The 16328-nt window shown below is 45.2% G+C and overlaps 2 protein-coding genes across 2 annotated transcripts; both read right to left on the reverse strand.

Moving 5' to 3' along the window:
- Nucleotides 1-604: 604 nt before the first annotated feature.
- LOC148366598 (uncharacterized) lies at nt 605-4086 on the reverse strand. Its single transcript, XM_088333320.1, has 3 exons — nt 4005-4086; nt 3794-3914; nt 605-2027 (listed from the first exon to the last, which is right to left on the reverse strand). Exons 1-3 carry the CDS (start codon nt 4084-4086, stop codon nt 605-607), a joined length of 1626 nt encoding a protein of 541 aa, XP_088189446.1.
- Nucleotides 4087-5798: 1712 nt separating this feature from the next.
- LOC148366599 (intestinal mucin-like protein) lies at nt 5799-16284 on the reverse strand. The gene is made up of 9 exons (XM_088333321.1): nt 16092-16284; nt 14862-14931; nt 13706-13815; nt 11740-11946; nt 9896-9991; nt 8878-8918; nt 8625-8798; nt 7307-7424; nt 5799-6037 (listed from the first exon to the last, which is right to left on the reverse strand). The coding sequence occupies exons 1-9, from the start codon at nt 16282-16284 to the stop codon at nt 5799-5801; spliced, it is 1248 nt and encodes a 415-aa protein (XP_088189447.1).
- Between the last annotated feature and the right edge of the window lie 44 nt (nt 16285-16328).

The raw sequence follows: 16328 nt of genomic DNA on the forward strand, positions 1-16328 counted from the left end.
CTTTTTCGACATTTTCGACATACTAAGGTTTTTTGTTTTTTTTTTGAATTTTGGACGTACTAACCCCTTTGTGTTTTTTTCTATCCAATATCTATCTATCCATCTATCATTTCAGAATTCGAGTCTCCATTTGGTTTCTAGTCTCGTTTTCTAAAGCTCCTGCTAAAAACGGTCAATGGACTGCATTTCTATAGCGCTTTCCATGTCACTGAAGACTTGCCAGCTCAATTTACAATGTACTTCACACTTCCAACATTCACCCACCATCTTATTAGGGCCACCAGGGGTTCGCTGTCTTGTCTAAAGACACTTTAAGGTTAAACTCCAGGGAGCTGGGAATCGAACCTGCGACCTCTCGGTGCTAAGACCAGCGCTTTATCTCCTGATGCTTTGGCGTCTCGACGTGCACCGTGCGCATCTTCTTTATTATTCTAGGATTCGATCTTTAATCTTTCTTCTTTTGACTTAAAAAGCGAGAAAAGGAAGAAAACAGGTCTTGGAACTGCACTTTTCTTTTTATTCATTTTTCTGAAATTGCAAAGAAGCTTGTGTGTTGATTTGTGACCCTCTTTGAGGGCGTGGCCAGGCCCCTGATGGGATTTGACTATTTCATCCGTCCCCTCCCCGGGGCGTGGCTCTGTCTTTCTTGTCCCTTCCTATGGGCGTGGCTATCACCTCCCTGTCCTATCCCAGGGGTGTGGTTTTCTCCTTTCTGCCCGTTCCCAGGGGCGTGGCTCTCTGCTTCCTGTCCCACTCCATGGGCGTGGCTATCCCCTCTCTGTCCCTTCTCAAGGGCGTGGCTTTCTCCTTCCTGTCCTTTCCCGGGGGTGGGTTCTTCTCCTTTCTGTCCTGTCCCAGGGGCGCGGCTTTCTCCTTCCTGTCCTTTCCCGCGGGCGTGGCTATCACCTCCCTGTCCCTTCCCAGGGGCGTGGCTCTCTGCTTCCTGTCCCACTTCGTGGGCGTGGCTATCCCCTCCCTGTCCTTTCTCAAGGGCGTGGCTTTCTCTTTCCTGTCCTTTCCCGGGGGCGTGGCTATCACCTCCCTGTCCCTTCCCAACGGTGTGTTCTTCTCCTTTCTGTCCTGTCCCAGGGGCGTGGCTTTCTCCTTCCTGTCCTTTCCCGGGGGCGTGTCTCTCTGCTTCCTGTCCCACCTCATGGTCGTGGCTATCACCTCCTCCCTGTCCCTTCCCAGGGGTGTGGTTTTCTCCTTCCCGTCCTGTCCCCGGGGCGTGGCTTTCTCCTTCCTCTCCATTCCCAGGGGTGTGGATTTTCACTTCCTGTCCTTCTTCGTGGGCGTGTCTCACTCCTTCCTGTCCCACCTCATGGGCGTAGCTGTTTCCTTCTTGTCCCTTCCAATGGGCGTGGCTATCACCTCCCTGTCCCTTCCCAGGGGGGTGGTTTTCTCCTTTCTGTCCTGTCCCCGGGGCGTGGCTTTCTCCTTCCTGTACTTTCCCGGGGGCGTGACTATCACCTCCCTGTCTATTCCCAGGGGTATGGTTTTCTCCTTCCTGTCCCTTCCTAGGGGCGTGGATTTTCACTTCCTGTCCTTCTTTGTGGGCGTGGCTTTCTCCTTCCTGTTCCTTCCCAAAGGCGTGGCTTTCTATTTCCTGTCCCTCCACATGGGCGTGGCTTTCTACTTCCTGTCCCTTCCCAGGGGCGTGGCTTTCCACTTCCTGTCCTTTCTCGTGGGCGTGGCTTTCTCCTTCCTGTTCCTTCCCAAGGGCGTGGCTTTCTATTTCCTGTCCCTCCTCGTGGGCGTGGCTTTCTCCATCCAGTCCTTTCCCGGGGGCTGGGCTATCTTCTCCATGTCCCTCCTCATGGGCGTGGCTACGTCCACCCCAGCCTTCTACATGGGCGTGGTCGGCTTGTCCACAGTCCGTAGGTTGGCAGCTGCAGGCTTCTACCACGGTGGCGCTGTGCCACAACGTGGATCCGTCACCGCAGGTCAGTTCCACCTCCCGCCTGCTGGTGGCGCTCTCGCGGCAGCATCGGCAACGGCGGGTGACGGCGTTAGAGGCTGCGGAATACCTGAAAGACGTATCGGAAATATGAACTCAAGTTTTAAGCTACGGCAAGTTGTTTACATCACGTGCTTTCAAATCGATTGACCGTTTAACTGGGTGATTATAAAGTCGTGCACCTATTCATTACTGCGCGGGTAAAAAAAATCATGGCGTAATAAGTGAGCCTAGTATTGTTAGACGATGACAGAGCCACTATAATGTAGAGCACAAGTGTCAAACAGGCGGCCCGCGGGCCAGATCAGGCCCCTAAGTAATTGAATCCGGCCCGTGAGACAACACTCAGAGAAGCGCAAGAGAAAAACAAGCTGCAGGTTGAAATATGTCAACTTGATGTTGCCAAAGCCAGGTGCCTCCAACAAAGACACTGTACTTGTATTTATTTCTCTCTCTCTCTCTTTTCCTTTTCTCTCTCTCTCTCTCTCTCTCTCTCACTCTCTCTCTCTCTCTCTCTTCATACCCTTTGCGCTTTCTTTCCTCTTTTCTTTCCTTCTGTCCTTCTATCTTTCTATTTCTCTTTGGATTTCTTTCTTCCTCTCCCTTTCTTTTCCCCCCTCTCTCACGACTCTTTATCTCTTTTGTTTCTCACGCTCTCTCCTTCTCTCTTTCTTTGTCCCACCCTCTCTCTCTTTTCTCTCCCTATCTTTCTCTTATTTCTTTATCCCTCTTTTTCTTTCTCTTGAATCTACTAGTCTGGCCCCCGACAGAATGTTTGTTCTATCGTGTGGCCCCCAAGTTCAAATGAGTTGGACACCCCTGATGTAGAGAATAATGCCAGATTGCAACAAAGCCACAAGAAGTTTACTTTTTGTGTTGTTGTCATTGGTTGCATTCGCTCGTCATTGTCCTTAAAGGAAACTTCAGCGACCGGCCTTGTCAAAAACTTTCACTGCTGTTCAAAACAGATGTAAAAATGGAGGACTTGAGGTGCATGGGTGAAAAAGTAATCTGAGTATATCATATCTCAGGGGCGTCAAACTCATTTAAGCTCGGGGGCCACACGATAGAACAAACATTCGGTCGGGGGCCGGACTAGTAGATGAAAGAGAAAGAAAAAGAGGGATCAAGAAATAAGAGAAAGATAGGGAGAGAAAAGTAGAGAGGGTGGGACAAAAATGAGAAAGAGAGTGAGAGACAGTGAGAGAGAGAGTGTGAGAAACAAGAGATAAAAACAGAAATGGTGAGAAAAGGGGAAAGAAAGAGGAAGAATGAAATCCAAAGAGAAATAGAAAGAGAGAAAAAGAGGAGAGAAAGAGAGAAAGGGGAAAGACAGAAGGGGAAAGCAAGAGAGAAAAGGAAAAAATGAAGAGAGAGCAAAAGAAGTTAAAAGACAGAGAGAAAGAGCCAAAAAGGAACAAAGAAAGAGAAAAATAGACAGAAAGAGTGAAAGAGAGAGATATAGAGAGAGTGAGAGAAAAATGGAGGAAGAGAGAGAGAAAGAGAGATTAGTGAGAGAGAAATACAAGTGTAGCGTATGTGAGAGGCACATCAAGTGGACCTATTTCAACCTACAGCTCTCTTTCAAATCGTCTAGCGGGCCGGATCCAATTCCCTAGCGGGCCTGATCCGGCCCGCGGGCCGCCCGTTTGACACATGTGCTGTCAATATTGAATCAAGTACTGTCAAACCTCCCGTTTTGCTCCCGTTTTGCATCCTATGACTCATGTTGTCAGAAACATGGACTCGTTTCTCTGGAAGGGCGCCGTTCACGTTTTACAGAGCACGTAGTGGAAAAGAGCGGCTCGCCGTTTTCCGCGGCGGTCTCGGACTCACATGGAGTGACTCGGGCAGGCGCCGCCGCAGGAAGTCACGGCGACGGCCCGGCGGCTGCGGCAGCCGTCGAACTCCAGGACGCTAAAACGAGTTTCCACGCGGCACAGGTGACGCGGCTCACCTGAGAGACAAAGAACGGCGTCGTTTCCCGTCACTTGACAACCGGAACAGAATCCCAAAAAAAGAATCATCCAAATAGAAAGGAACTTACAGTAGCGGCAGCAGCCGTCGGTGGTCTCACTGCCCTGCCAATAGAAAAGACCGACCGTCAGCGAACGCTCCACAAAGAACATATTTTTTAGTAGGGCTGCAACAACGAATCGATGATATCGATTTCAATCGACGATTAAAAGTGTGGGCAACTCATGAGGTCGTCGGTTGGTTGTGTCACGGGCCACTAAGTATTCTATATCTTTTATTTCGTTTTTCAACAAAAGGATACTGCTGGAAGTGTGAATTTTCCTACAGGGATGAAGAAAGTATCTATCTATCTAGACATCTATATCTATCTATGGTATCTATCTATCTAGATATTTATCTATCTAGACATCTATCTAGACATCTTACTATCTATCTAGACATCTATCTATCTAGACATGTATCTATCTAGACATGTATCTATCTATCTATACATCTATCTAGACATCTATATCTATCTAGACATCTATATCTATCTAGACATCTATATCTATCCATCTTCCATGTATCTACACATCTATATCTAGACATTTATCTACACATCTATATCTGGACATCTACACATCTATCTAGACATCTATCCATCTATCTATCTATCTATCAATCTATCTATACATCTATACATCTATCTATCTACACATCTATCTATCTATACATCTATCTATCTAGACATCTATCTCTATATCTATCTCTATATCTATCTATCTATCTCTATCTTTCTAGAAATCTATCTATCCATCTAGATATTTATCTATCTAGACATCTATCTAGACATCTATCTATCTAGACATCTATCTCTATATCTATCTCTATATCTATCTATCTATCTCTATCTTTCTAGAAATCTATCTATCCATCTAGATATTTATCTATCTAGACATCTATCTAGACATCTATCTATCTAGACATCTATCCATCTATACATCTATTTAGGATCTAATTATCTATCTATCTATCTATCTATCTAGACATCTATATCTATCCATCTTCCATCTATATCTAGACATTTATCTACACATCTATATCTAGACATCTACCTATCTATCTAGACATCCATCTCTATATCTATCCATCTATACATCTATCTATCTAGACATCTATCTCTATATCTATCTATACATCTATCTATCTAGACATCTCTCTCTCTATCTATCTATCTATCTTGACATCTATATCTAGACATCTATCTCTCCATCTAAGTATGAAATGTCGTTATAAGTATTTTTGTTCACGATAAAGTTTTTCACAAAACGATGTACTCTCGTTTGAATATTTCTTCGATGGTACTACATGCGGTCACCGTTTTGCCTTTGAGAAACACGAAAAGAGCTCTTTGAGGGCCTACTTGTCATTTGTGGCAAAAATGTGTTCATCTTCTATGATTTTTCAATGTATGTGTTTAGTTTTTACATATCCCTGGCTCTTAGCGGAGTTGGAGTTCCAAGAGCCTTTATAGTATGTGAATACTATATCACAAAATAGTGCATTTTGGGGGGAGTGCCTTATAAAATCTGCTACGATGACTGAAAAGCGCGAATAATCAACTGTAGTAAAGACATGGTGCATTACTGCGTTGTCCCTTCGCTCATTGACCCCCTACAACAGAGTACGAGGCCCCTGAATTTCTCCTCACCGAGATATTCTCCCCACAGGTTTGCTTCACAGCCTCCCGAAATTGCTGATTTGTTATCGGCTGAACTACCCCCCACGATGCCTTTCTCTGTCTTTGTTCAGAATCCGGGGTAACTTGTCTAGCTTTGGGTCCCGAGACTTACCGTTGACGCTAAAGGGAAAAGCGAGACCACGATCACCACGGAAACGAAACCCTTTTCTGTTCCTTTCGTAACAACTCTGAAACGGGGCCCGAACGGATGGCGTGACTCACCGGGTAGCAGTCGAGCGGGTGGAAGGGGGGGCAGGTGGTCTTGGTTTCCGTGGCCACCAAGTAGCCGCCCACATCTCGGCACCTGAAGGAAGTACAGGCGTCGCCGGGCCACGCCAACGTCGTGTTGACCTGCGAACACGCCTGACGGTTCCAGTCGCGCCCTGGAAACCCCGGGGGTGTCAAACGCGTCCGGGACCGGGGGACGCACGCCCGGAGAAAAAAATCCTCACGGGGGCCAGAGTGGTAGAATAAATAAAAGGGGGAGAGAGAGAGAGAAATAAAGACAGGATTAGAGTAAGAGAAAGACAGTCAAAGAGGAAGAGAAAGAAAAAAGAAATCCAAAAGAATGAGAGAGAGAGAGAGAGAGAGAGAGAGAAAGAGAGAGAGTGAGAAACAGAGAGACACAAAGAGAGTGAAAGCGCGAGTGAGGAAAAAGAAAAACAAAGAAAGAAAATGAGAGATCGAAATAGAGATAGAAAAAAAGAAGAGACAGAGAAAGAGGAATGAGAAAGAAAGACAAAAAGAAAAGGACAGGGTGAAAAGGAGGTATGAACCACAAAAGAGACAAAGGAAGAATACAGGAAAAAGAGACAAAAATGGAAAAAGAGAAAGAGACAATGCGATAGAGAGAAAAGAGATAAAAAAGAAAGAAATCAAGAGAAAAAAGAGAGATATGGACAGAAAAAAGGACTGAGACAGAAAGTGAAAGCAGAGAAAGAAAAAGTGTAAGAGTGAAAGATGAAGAGAGAGGTTAAAGAGAGAGAGCTCAGGAAAGCGAGAGAAAAAGCGAAGAGAAACAGCAAGAGAGAGAATAAGAAATAGAGAAATCCAAAGAATGGAAGAGAGAGAGAGAGAGAGAGTGACAGAGTGAGTGAGAAGAAAAAGAAAAGCAAAGAGAGAAAATAAGAGATTGAAATAGAGATAGAAAGAAAGAAGAGACAGAGAAAGAGAAATGAGAAAGAAAGACAAAGAGAAAAGGAGAGGGTGAAAAGGAGGTAGGAAGCACAAAAAGCGACAAAGGAAGAATGAGAGAAAAAGAGACAAAATGGAAAAAGAGAAAGAGACAATGGGATAGAGTGAGTAGAGATAGAAAGACAAAGAGAGTAAAAAAGAAAGAAATGAAGAGAAAAAAGAGATGAAGATAGAAAAAAGGACAGAGACAAAGAGAGCAAACAGAGGAAGAAAAGTGTAAGAGTGAAAGATGAAAAGAGAGGGTAAAGAGAGAGAGATCAAGATAGGGAGAGAAAAGAGAGATAGAAGAAATAACAAAAGAAGGAAGGAGCGAAAAAAATCCAACCCCTGCGGCTTTGCGCGCCGAGCGGACCCATTTAAAGGCGCCGCTCGTTTTTCTCGCGCGCTTCTCTCCGGGTCGGACCGGGCCCGCGGGCCGCGCCTTTGACACCCCTCCCCCACGGCGAGGAAACAAAAACGGTCCGGAGGTTGTGTCACCGTGACCAGGAGCCGGCTGTGGTCAGGGGCCACCGCCACGCAGGCCGTCTGCACGCAGCTGCCGCAACAGCGTCCCGGCTGACGGCGGTACCCGAAACCCTAAAATCGGGAGGAGGGGTGAGGGAGTGAGTGAGTGAGTGAGTGAGTGAGTGAGTGAGTGAAAAAAATGAGCTAACACACATGAATGAGCGAGTGAAAGAACATGAACGATCAAACAAATGACTGAACAAATATGAGCAAGTGAAAACATGACTTAACGAGCATGAGTGAGTAAGTGAGTGAGTGAGTGAGTGAAAAATTGAGCTAACAAACATGAATGAGGAAGTGAATGAACATGAACCATCGAGCGATTGACTATACAAACATGATCAAGTGAACCGATGACTTAACAAGCATGAGTGAGTGAGTGAGTGAGTGAGTGAGTGAGTGAGTGAGTCAGTGAACAAGCAGGAGCGAGCGAGTGAAGAAATGAGTTAACAAACATAAATGAGCAAGTCAAACAACATGAACGATTGAGCGAATGACTGAACAAGTATGAGCAAGTGAACGAATGACTTAACGAGCATGAGTGAGTGAGTGAGTGAGTGAGTGAGTGAGTGTGTGAACAAGCATGAGCGAGCGAGTGAAGAAATGAGCTAACAAACACAAATGAGCGAGTGAAAGCACATGAACGATCAGGCGAACGACTGAACAAACATGAGCAGGTGAACAAATGACTTAACGAGCATGAGTGAGTGAGTGAGTGAGTGAGTGAGTGAGTGAACAAATGTGAACGAGTTTGCGGTGAGTGAACAGATATGAGCAGTGAATGAAAGAGTGAAGGAACACGAACGAGCGGGAGCCGAGTAAACGAACACAAGCGAGTAAAGAAACAATGAACGAGTGAAAGAGCATGAACGATCGAGCGAATAACTGAACAAGTATGAGCAAGTGAACAAATGACTTAACGAACACGAGTGTGTGAATGAGCGAGTGAACAAGCATGAGCGAGCAAGTGAGGAAATGAGCTAACAAACATGAATGAGCGAGTGAAAGAACATGAACGGTCGAGCGAATGACTGAAAAAACATGAGCAAGTGAACAAATGACTTAACGAGCATGAGTGAGTGAGTGAGTGAGTGAGTGAGAGAGTGAGTTAGTGAGTGAACAGATATGAGCAAGTGAACGAGCAAGTGAAGGAACACGAACGAGCGAGTGCCAAATGAACAAACGCGAGCGAGTCAAGAAACAACGAGCGATTGAAAAAGGACAAAGACGAGCGAGCGCTCGGCCGGTCGGTCCCCTTGAGAAGGACCTCACCTGAGGGCATTCTCGGCGGCAGAGGACGGGCGAGCACTCCAAGACGTTGAGTCCCGTTCGGGCGTCGGTCACATCGCCGCAGCGACACTCTTGGCACTCTAGCGTGTCGTTACCCTCCCGTCCTGGAGGGGGCGCCCCCCACGCCGGAGGTATCGCCGTCAATATAGCGCCCGGCTAGCAAACGCAACCCCCCCAAAAAAGTGAAGCGTGAAACCGAAGAGGCTTTCAAAGACGGCAGCGGGATTCCGTTTACCCTGTACTCCGTCATGTTGTGGACGCAAACTCCTTTGGCTTCTGAAAAGACAAAGAACAAACTTTAAAATCCACATCCTGAAGAAAAATCGCGACACGAGTCAATCGTTTAGTCATCAAATTACGTTCAAAGCTATATCGAGTTCATTATTCTGTCATCGTTATCGACGCGGAATCGATACGATGCGTTGACTGTCAGGACCGGAACGGAGACGGGACCCACTTGCGTTACGTTTCTCTCAGTTTTATAAGAAAAAAGGAAAGGGTTGCACCCGGTGATCGCTGGACGCAGGAAGCAGGTCAGTAGCCGGGACAGGAGAGCAAAAAACGTGGTCGAAGCCGGGAAACAGACGGGAGCCAAAACAGGAGTCAGGAGTGTGTAATGCGAGTTCCCAGTTCTGTCTGGTACATATTGAATTCAAACTTGAAACCGACGTGTCATGAATCCATCAAGTCTCATTGATGTCAAATAATATCAAAAGTTCCAAAGGCCTTTCGGGGTACAAAGGCAAAAATACCGGCATGCTCTTCGTGTCCCCGTCCCGCTCTGTAAACGGTCTACTGTACGGTACCTCACAACGGACCCCACCAAAGACATGAAGAGGACAAGGAGAAAAGAAGAAGAAGAGACATTTTTTGGCCATCCAAACCAAACAAGAGATAATAGAAGAGGATGAAAACACACACTGCCGTGCAGGAGAAGTTCTTAGAAGGAAAAGGAAACGAAAGACATTTTGGCAAAATTCCACAAAGTTTCGGAATCAACCAGAGAAAGTGTTGACAAGACAGGCTATTGCGACGTCTGCCTGGCGCATTGTCAAATCCAGCAAAAGCAGACGTCATTGGATCAGTTTTTCAAAAAAAAAAAATTTCTGAAGACCAGTCAACAAAGAGTGTTCACTGTATCAGAAAAGACCATTCCACATCTACGGGTGTAACGAAACAGAATATGGATTTGTGGAACGTTGTCCCTCGGGGGCTTCGGTAAGGGACGAGGGACGGCGAGACGGAATACTCACGGCAGGTGTAGTGGTGGCAGCAGGCGGTGTTGGCCACGACCAGACGGAATCCTGCCGGGCAATTGGGCGGCGGCGGGCACAAGTTTGCGAAACATTCTGCCGGGAAACATCAAAATGAGCTGCGTTAGCCTCGTTAGCATCGTTAGCCTTGTTAGCCTCGTTAGCCGCGTTAGCCACGTTAGCCGCGTTAGCGATCAGGGCCTGGTCAAAATCTCCAATAGAAATAGTCGATAATGCCAGAAAATGGACTCGACAAAATACACGTAGTCGTTGTTTTCTTGACTGTTCATGCTCTGCAGCAGGGGTGGGCAACTATATAGGTGGGGGGCCACGTCGGGGTCCAAAATGTGGCCGAGGGGCCCCTCCTGGAGACGGATCCCATTTTTTGTTTTTAATCTAACGAGAATTTACATTCCAAACAATCAAAGGCTAATAGTATACGAGCTCCCTGTTTAAAGCTCTTCGTTTTAAGTATTACTGGAGTTGTATTTAGTATCTTTTCTAGTACTTCTGGATTCAGAGTTTGGTTGAAATTCCGTAGTTTTTTTAGTTGCATTTCCAAATGAGTATTTTTCTTATGTATTTCTGCAGTCATTTTGTAGTATTTGCATTGTAGATTTTTTGGTTTTGTATATGTAGTATTTTGTAGTATTGCTGTAGTAGTTTTTTTTGTAGTCATATTAGTAGTAATACCACAGTAGATTTTTTTATATTGTTGGAGTTCATTTGCAGTATTTCTGTGGTAATATGTCTCAAGTACTGTTTTTGTATCACTATATTACTGTAGTGATGTTTTTGTAGTATTTTCATTTTTATTTAGTATCTTTTCTAGTACTTCTGGATTCAGAGTTTTGTTGAAATTCTGTAGTTTTTTTGGTAGCATTTCCAAATTAGTACTTTTTTTGTATTTCTGCAGTCATTTTGTAGTACTTGCAAAGCAGATTTTTTTGTTGTGTATCTAAAGTACTTTTGTAGTATTACTGTAGTATATTTGTAGTTATATTATAGTAGAATTTTTGTATTGTTGTGGTTGTATTTTTTAGTATTTCTGTAGTAATATTTATCTAGTTGTGTTTTTGTATCATAATATTACTGTAGTTCTGCTTTTGTAGTATTTTCATAGAAGTATTTTTTTTTTTGGTATTTCTGTAGTAATTTTAAAGTATTTGCAAAGTAGATTTTTTTGTTGTGTATCTAAAGTACTTTTGTAGTATTACTGTAGTATATTTGTGGTTATACTATAGTAGAATTTTTGTATTGTTGTGGTTGTATTTTGGAGTTTATTTTGTATCTTTTCTAGTACTTCTGGATTCAGAGTTTTGTTGAAATTCTGTAGTTTTTTTGGGTGGCATTTCCAAATTAGTACTTAGGTTTAGTATTTTTGCAGTCATTTTGTAGTATTTGCATTGTAGATTTTTTGTTTTATATATGTAGTAATTTGTAGTGTTGCTGTAGTGGTATTTTTGTAGTAATATTAGTAGTAATACCGTAATAGATTTTATATTATTGTAGTTCATTTCTGTGGTAATATTTCTCATGTACTGTTTTTGTATCATAACATTACTGTTGTGCAATAGCCCCTGGGCCGCAGCCTATTCCAATACCCCCTCAGCCGCAGCCTATTCCAATAGCACCTCAGCCGCAGCCTATCCCAATAGCCCCTCGGCTGCAGCCTATTCCAATAGCCCCTCGGCCGCAGCCTATCCCAATAGCCCCTCGGCCGCAGCCTATTCCAATAGCACCTCAGCCGCAGCCTATTCCAATAGCCCCTCTGCCGCAGCCTATCCTAATAGCCCCTCGCCCCCGGTCTATTCCAGTAGCCCCTCGGCCGCAGCCCAACGTACCGCAAGTCCAGGCGGGGCAGCATCCCTGCGGGCGGCGTACAAGGCGCTGACCGGGCAGCCGGCATCTGAAGTGGGCCGGGGGCGGCGGCGGGCAGGGGAGGGGCCGGCACACGACCCCCAGCGAGCCTCCGTCGCAGGTGCAGGTCTGGCACTCGCTGGTCCAGGTGTCGCCGACCTGCTTGGGTTGCCCGGCCGGGCCCACGCAATCTGGCGGAAAGGAAAATGGCGGAAAGGGAAGGCGGGGCTTACTTTCATGTTTTGTTTAGTTTGATCCTGAATGTTAAAATCCCTTCTGTCCTGTGGCCCCAGATCCAAACTTTCTGTTCTCAGGGGGACCGGATCAGTGAACCGCAATCGACTTTAAATAATCAAATTCTATCAATGTTATCGATGAGTTGTTGCCGCCCTAATTGCAAGACACCGTGTGGGGGTTTCAAAGACTTATAGTTCATATGAATAATCCTCGTGCTGCCTGTTGTGGTTTCGGGATGGACCCAAACGCAGGAAGCAGGAAAAGGCAAGCTGCTCTAAAACAGGTGGCATTTAAGAAGAAAATCATCCACAAAGAGTCAAAAACAACAACAATAAAACTGTCTGGAACAGAAAACAAACCTCTAGATGATCTTCCTTTCATATTTTGTTCAGTGAGAGTTAAAGTCAGTGTGCCGGCATTAGATTTCTTGCTCTTCCCACCATAAAACTCCTATTATCGTTGTCATTAGTATTCAAATTTATTGTCTCCATTGCAGACCTTTCATGTTTTGTTCAGTTCGAGCTAGCTCATGTTCCAACATTTCCTAGACTGTCTTCCTTTCATGTTTTGTTCACTGACAGTTAGATTTCTTGCTCTTCCCATCATAGAACTCCTATTATTGTCTCATTAATATTCGGATATATGGTCTCCATCGCCGACTTTTCATGTTTAGTTCAGTTAGAGCTAGCTCATGTTACAACATTTCCTAGACTGTCTTCCTTTCATGTTTTGTTCACTGACAGTTAGATTTCTTGCTCTTTCCACCATAGAACTCCTATTATCGCTGCCATTAATATTCAGATATATGGTCACCATCACCGACTTTTCATGTTTTGTTCAGTTAAATATAGCTCATGTTCCAAATTTTTTTGGATGGTCTTACTTTCATGTTTTGTTCACTAAGAGTTAGAGTCAGTGTGCCCGCATTAGCTTTCTTGCTCTTCCCACCATGGAACTCCTATTAGTGTCACATTATTATTGGGATATATGGTCTCCATCGCCGACTTTTCATGTTTAGTTCAGTTAGAGCTAGCTCATGTTCCAACATTTCCTAGACTGTCTTCCTTTCATGTTTTGTTAACTGACAGTTAGATTTCTTGCTCTTCCCATCATAGAACTCCTATTATTGTTGTCATTAATATTCAAATTTATTGTCTCCATTGCCGACCTTTCATGTTTTGTTCAGTTAGTGCTAGCTCATGTTCCAACATTTCCTAGACTGTCTTCCTTTCATGTTTTGTTAACTGACAGTTAGATTTCTTGCTCTTCCCATCATAGAACTCCTATTATTGTTGTCATTAATATTCGGATATATGGTCTCCATCGTCGACCTTTCATGTTTTTTCAGTTCGAGCTAGCTCATGTTCCAACATTTTCTAGATGGCCTTCCTTTCATGTTTTGTTCACTGAGAGTTAAAGTCAGTGTGCCCCTAATAGATTTCTTCCTCTTTCCACCATAGAACTCCTATTATTGTTGTCATTAATCTTCGGATATATGGTCTCCACCACCGACCTTTCATGTTTTGTTCAGTTAGAGGTAGTCAGTGTTCCAATCTATCCCGTGTCGTCAATGTTAATGTTTTGTTCAGTTAGCAATGGATAAGACGGGATTCTGACCCGCCCACTAACATTCATTTACTGACAAAATAACTGAACATAAAATGTATTCTAAAGGAAAGAAAGTTGTTAACAGGCAAAGTCTTGCTGGCTCACCGCAGGAAGGGACGCAAATATCCTGGACGCTGCTGAACAAAATCCAACCCGGCGGACAAAAGCATCCTTCCTTGGCGCCCACCGATTGGACCTGGTACTTCCTGTTGTACCTGGGGGGGGCAAAGCGTTGGCCAATCAGGCTTCACCTAGACGGTTACCCGAAAATCCCGACGACAAATTGTTCCTTTATTTTTACGTCGGTTTCTCTTTTTGCTTCGTAACCTGAAAACGTTGTAAGTAGAGACGCTTTTTGCATGTAAATTTGCTAATCCGTTCCGAACCCTGCAAAAGTAGAGGGTCACGGTTGCCAAGGCGTCCAATTGGTCCCCGCCGTGTGGCGCCAGGTTCTGTCACGGTTGCCGCGGCGCTCAGTTGCCCCCGCCCATGGACACCAGCTGAAACTCATTGACAGATTGCTCCCTGTGACTTCTTTAACACTTCCTGTGTGTCATCTTTTGTCGGAGCGTCCGCTAAACTCAGTTGTGATAAGTCAAGCCCTGTGAATCCCCGTTTTGCCTGCGTTTTTTGCTCCTGTTTTGTTCTCGCCCCGATCCGTTTGATTTTGACCATTTCCTCGTTCCGATCAATCTACTTCCGCGACCGACGATCCCCGGATCGAGTGTGCGCTCATTCCTCTTCTCCCCAATAAACTGCGAGTAACGTTACGCGATTGGGTTCTGCCTCCTGTTTCCTATCCTGGTCCGTGACATAGAGTATGATTTGTTTTTAATGAATCATAAAAGACAAGTTGAAAGCCAGGGGAGGAGAGTAGACGTGGTCTAGATCAAAAACGGATCTTCGGGGTGGGAGAACAGCTTGGTCGAGAGCAAAACAGATCGTAGCGTGAGAGAAACAGGAGCAAAAAACAGGACAGGCGAAAAAGGGCTTGCCGATTCGCAGACGGAGCGACAAAAGGGGGCTGAAAGGACAGAGTTTAAATACTGACAGGGAGCCAATCTGTCAACAAGCTGCAGCTGGCGCCACACAGGCGGGGCCAATTGGGCGCAACGGCAACCATGACACAAACGGGCGGGGCCAATTGGGCGCCATGGCAACCGTGACACTCGGGGCTTTAAATCAGGGGCAGCAAAATCGAGTTCCTCTCCTACTTTTAACAGGTGTGCTTTGTATTCTGCAATTTATGATGATTGCTCACCTGTCGTTGCAGGTGGACTCCACCGGGGGGCCGCACGCCGCGTACACTTTGTTTCCGGGACACTTCAGTTCTGCGGGCACAGAAACAGTGGTATCGGGACGTCATCGTTACATCATCGTGACCAGAATTGGGGAGTAACGGAATAACCGCGTTACGGGGTACGATAAAAACTGAAACGTATTCCGTTACAGCAAGATAAAAAATAACAGGTACATTTCGTTAAAATAAGGATTACTTTAAAGGATTACGAATGTATTCAAATACATTTTTTATGTTGCATTCGCCATGTCGGTTCGCTCCTCTCTCTCTCTCTCTTTCGGTTTACACACACGCAGCACACTTAGAACCCCGCCCCCTCTCCAACTGCAGCTAAAGTGAACAAATGAATAAAGTATCTATCTCTCTAATGATAAAAATGATACGAGACATCTATATTCTTATTAGAAAGCTACTCCTCCATATCACTTCTGCCCCCCTAGCCACCACCGAACTCAAATTCACACGCACGCGTGTTGTCATTTACTCGAATTCGTGCTGACATTGACTTGAAAATACCGCGCTTAAAACACTGCAGAGATGTAAAGTAGGCTTAAACGTATTTGCTCAAGGTGTGTATTTCTAATCAGTTTGATGTTCCTTTTGGCGTCTCTTAGTCTTCCTGTCTTTGTTTAAAGGTGTTGGTACTTTTCCAGGGGGGTGGTCTTTTGTCTTTTGTGTTTTGTCTCAACGTACCAGTACTTTTCCATGTCTTGTGATCGCAATAAAACACAGAGGCAGATGGGGGGTGACCCAGAGTGAGTAAAAGAGTATGGAAAGAGCGAGTAGCTTGTCCTCTCTCTGCTTATCTCGCCGGCTGAAGCAGGTTAAAAAAACTTGACAAGTCTCTTGCCTGGTGCATTTTCTATCGTTAGCCAATTCTCATAGCTCTCCCACACGTCAGTGGTCTAGATACCCACTGTGATTCTGCCCGAATCGGTTCGTGAATCATTTGGCAATTTGGAGCCTTTATTTTTGTGCGCACGATAGCTTTTCTGGCAGGCCGACAAGGTCTGGCCGGTGCGCGATCGGGAACATTGCTCTCAACCCTGAAGGTGACGGATGTCGGCGCGGCCGGAGCGGTTCAAATCTACACGCGGTTTCTGGCCAGCAGGAAAAACTCTCGGTTTTCAATGTTGGGTGTCCCGAAAACGACACGACTAGCGTACTTTCCCGTCGAATATTTGATCTTACCGCATTGATGGTCCGTGTGCCTCCTCCAGTCCAGGCAGGCTCCCTGGTAGGTGCACTGCGTGGCATAGGCCTCCAGGCTGGCGCAGTGCCCGGCCTGTGCGCAAACGTCCTTCACGCATGCCTCATAGTAAGCTTGTGGTGGTACCAGGCCGTGGCACCCCGAAAACACGCTACGGGCGGACAAAACAAACATTTATGGACAATCAAAATACTATATTATATTCATTTCATTCAGAA

Source organism: Urocampus carinirostris, chromosome 4 (genome assembly GCF_059441175.1).
Source record: "Urocampus carinirostris isolate Australia breed hairy pipefish chromosome 4, RoL_Ucar_1.0, whole genome shotgun sequence".
NCBI lineage: Eukaryota > Metazoa > Chordata > Actinopteri > Syngnathiformes > Syngnathidae > Urocampus > Urocampus carinirostris.

Excerpts from the sequence above, each read along its gene's own strand:
- LOC148366598 (XM_088333320.1), bottom strand. The coding sequence starts at position 4,086 with ATGTTCTTTGTGGAGCGTTCGCTGACGGTCGGTCTTTTCTATTGGCAG. Across the intron at positions 3,915-4,004 it reads CGACGGCTGCTGCCGCTACT|GTGAGCCGCGTCACCTGTGC; the intron begins GTAAGTTCCTTT and ends TTTGTCTCTCAG. Across the intron at positions 2,028-3,793 it reads GCCTGCCCGAGTCACTCCAT|GTATTCCGCAGCCTCTAACG; the intron begins GTGAGTCCGAGA and ends TACGTCTTTCAG.
- LOC148366599 (XM_088333321.1), bottom strand. The coding sequence starts at position 16,284 with ATGTTTGTTTTGTCCGCCCGTAGCGTGTTTTCGGGGTGCCACGGCCTG. Across the intron at positions 9,992-11,739 it reads CTGCCCCGCCTGGACTTGCG|AATGTTTCGCAAACTTGTGC; the intron begins GTACGTTGGGCT and ends GTTTCCCGGCAG. Across the intron at positions 8,799-8,877 it reads ACAACATGACGGAGTACAGG|CCGGGCGCTATATTGACGGC; the intron begins GTAAACGGAATC and ends TGCGTTTGCTAG.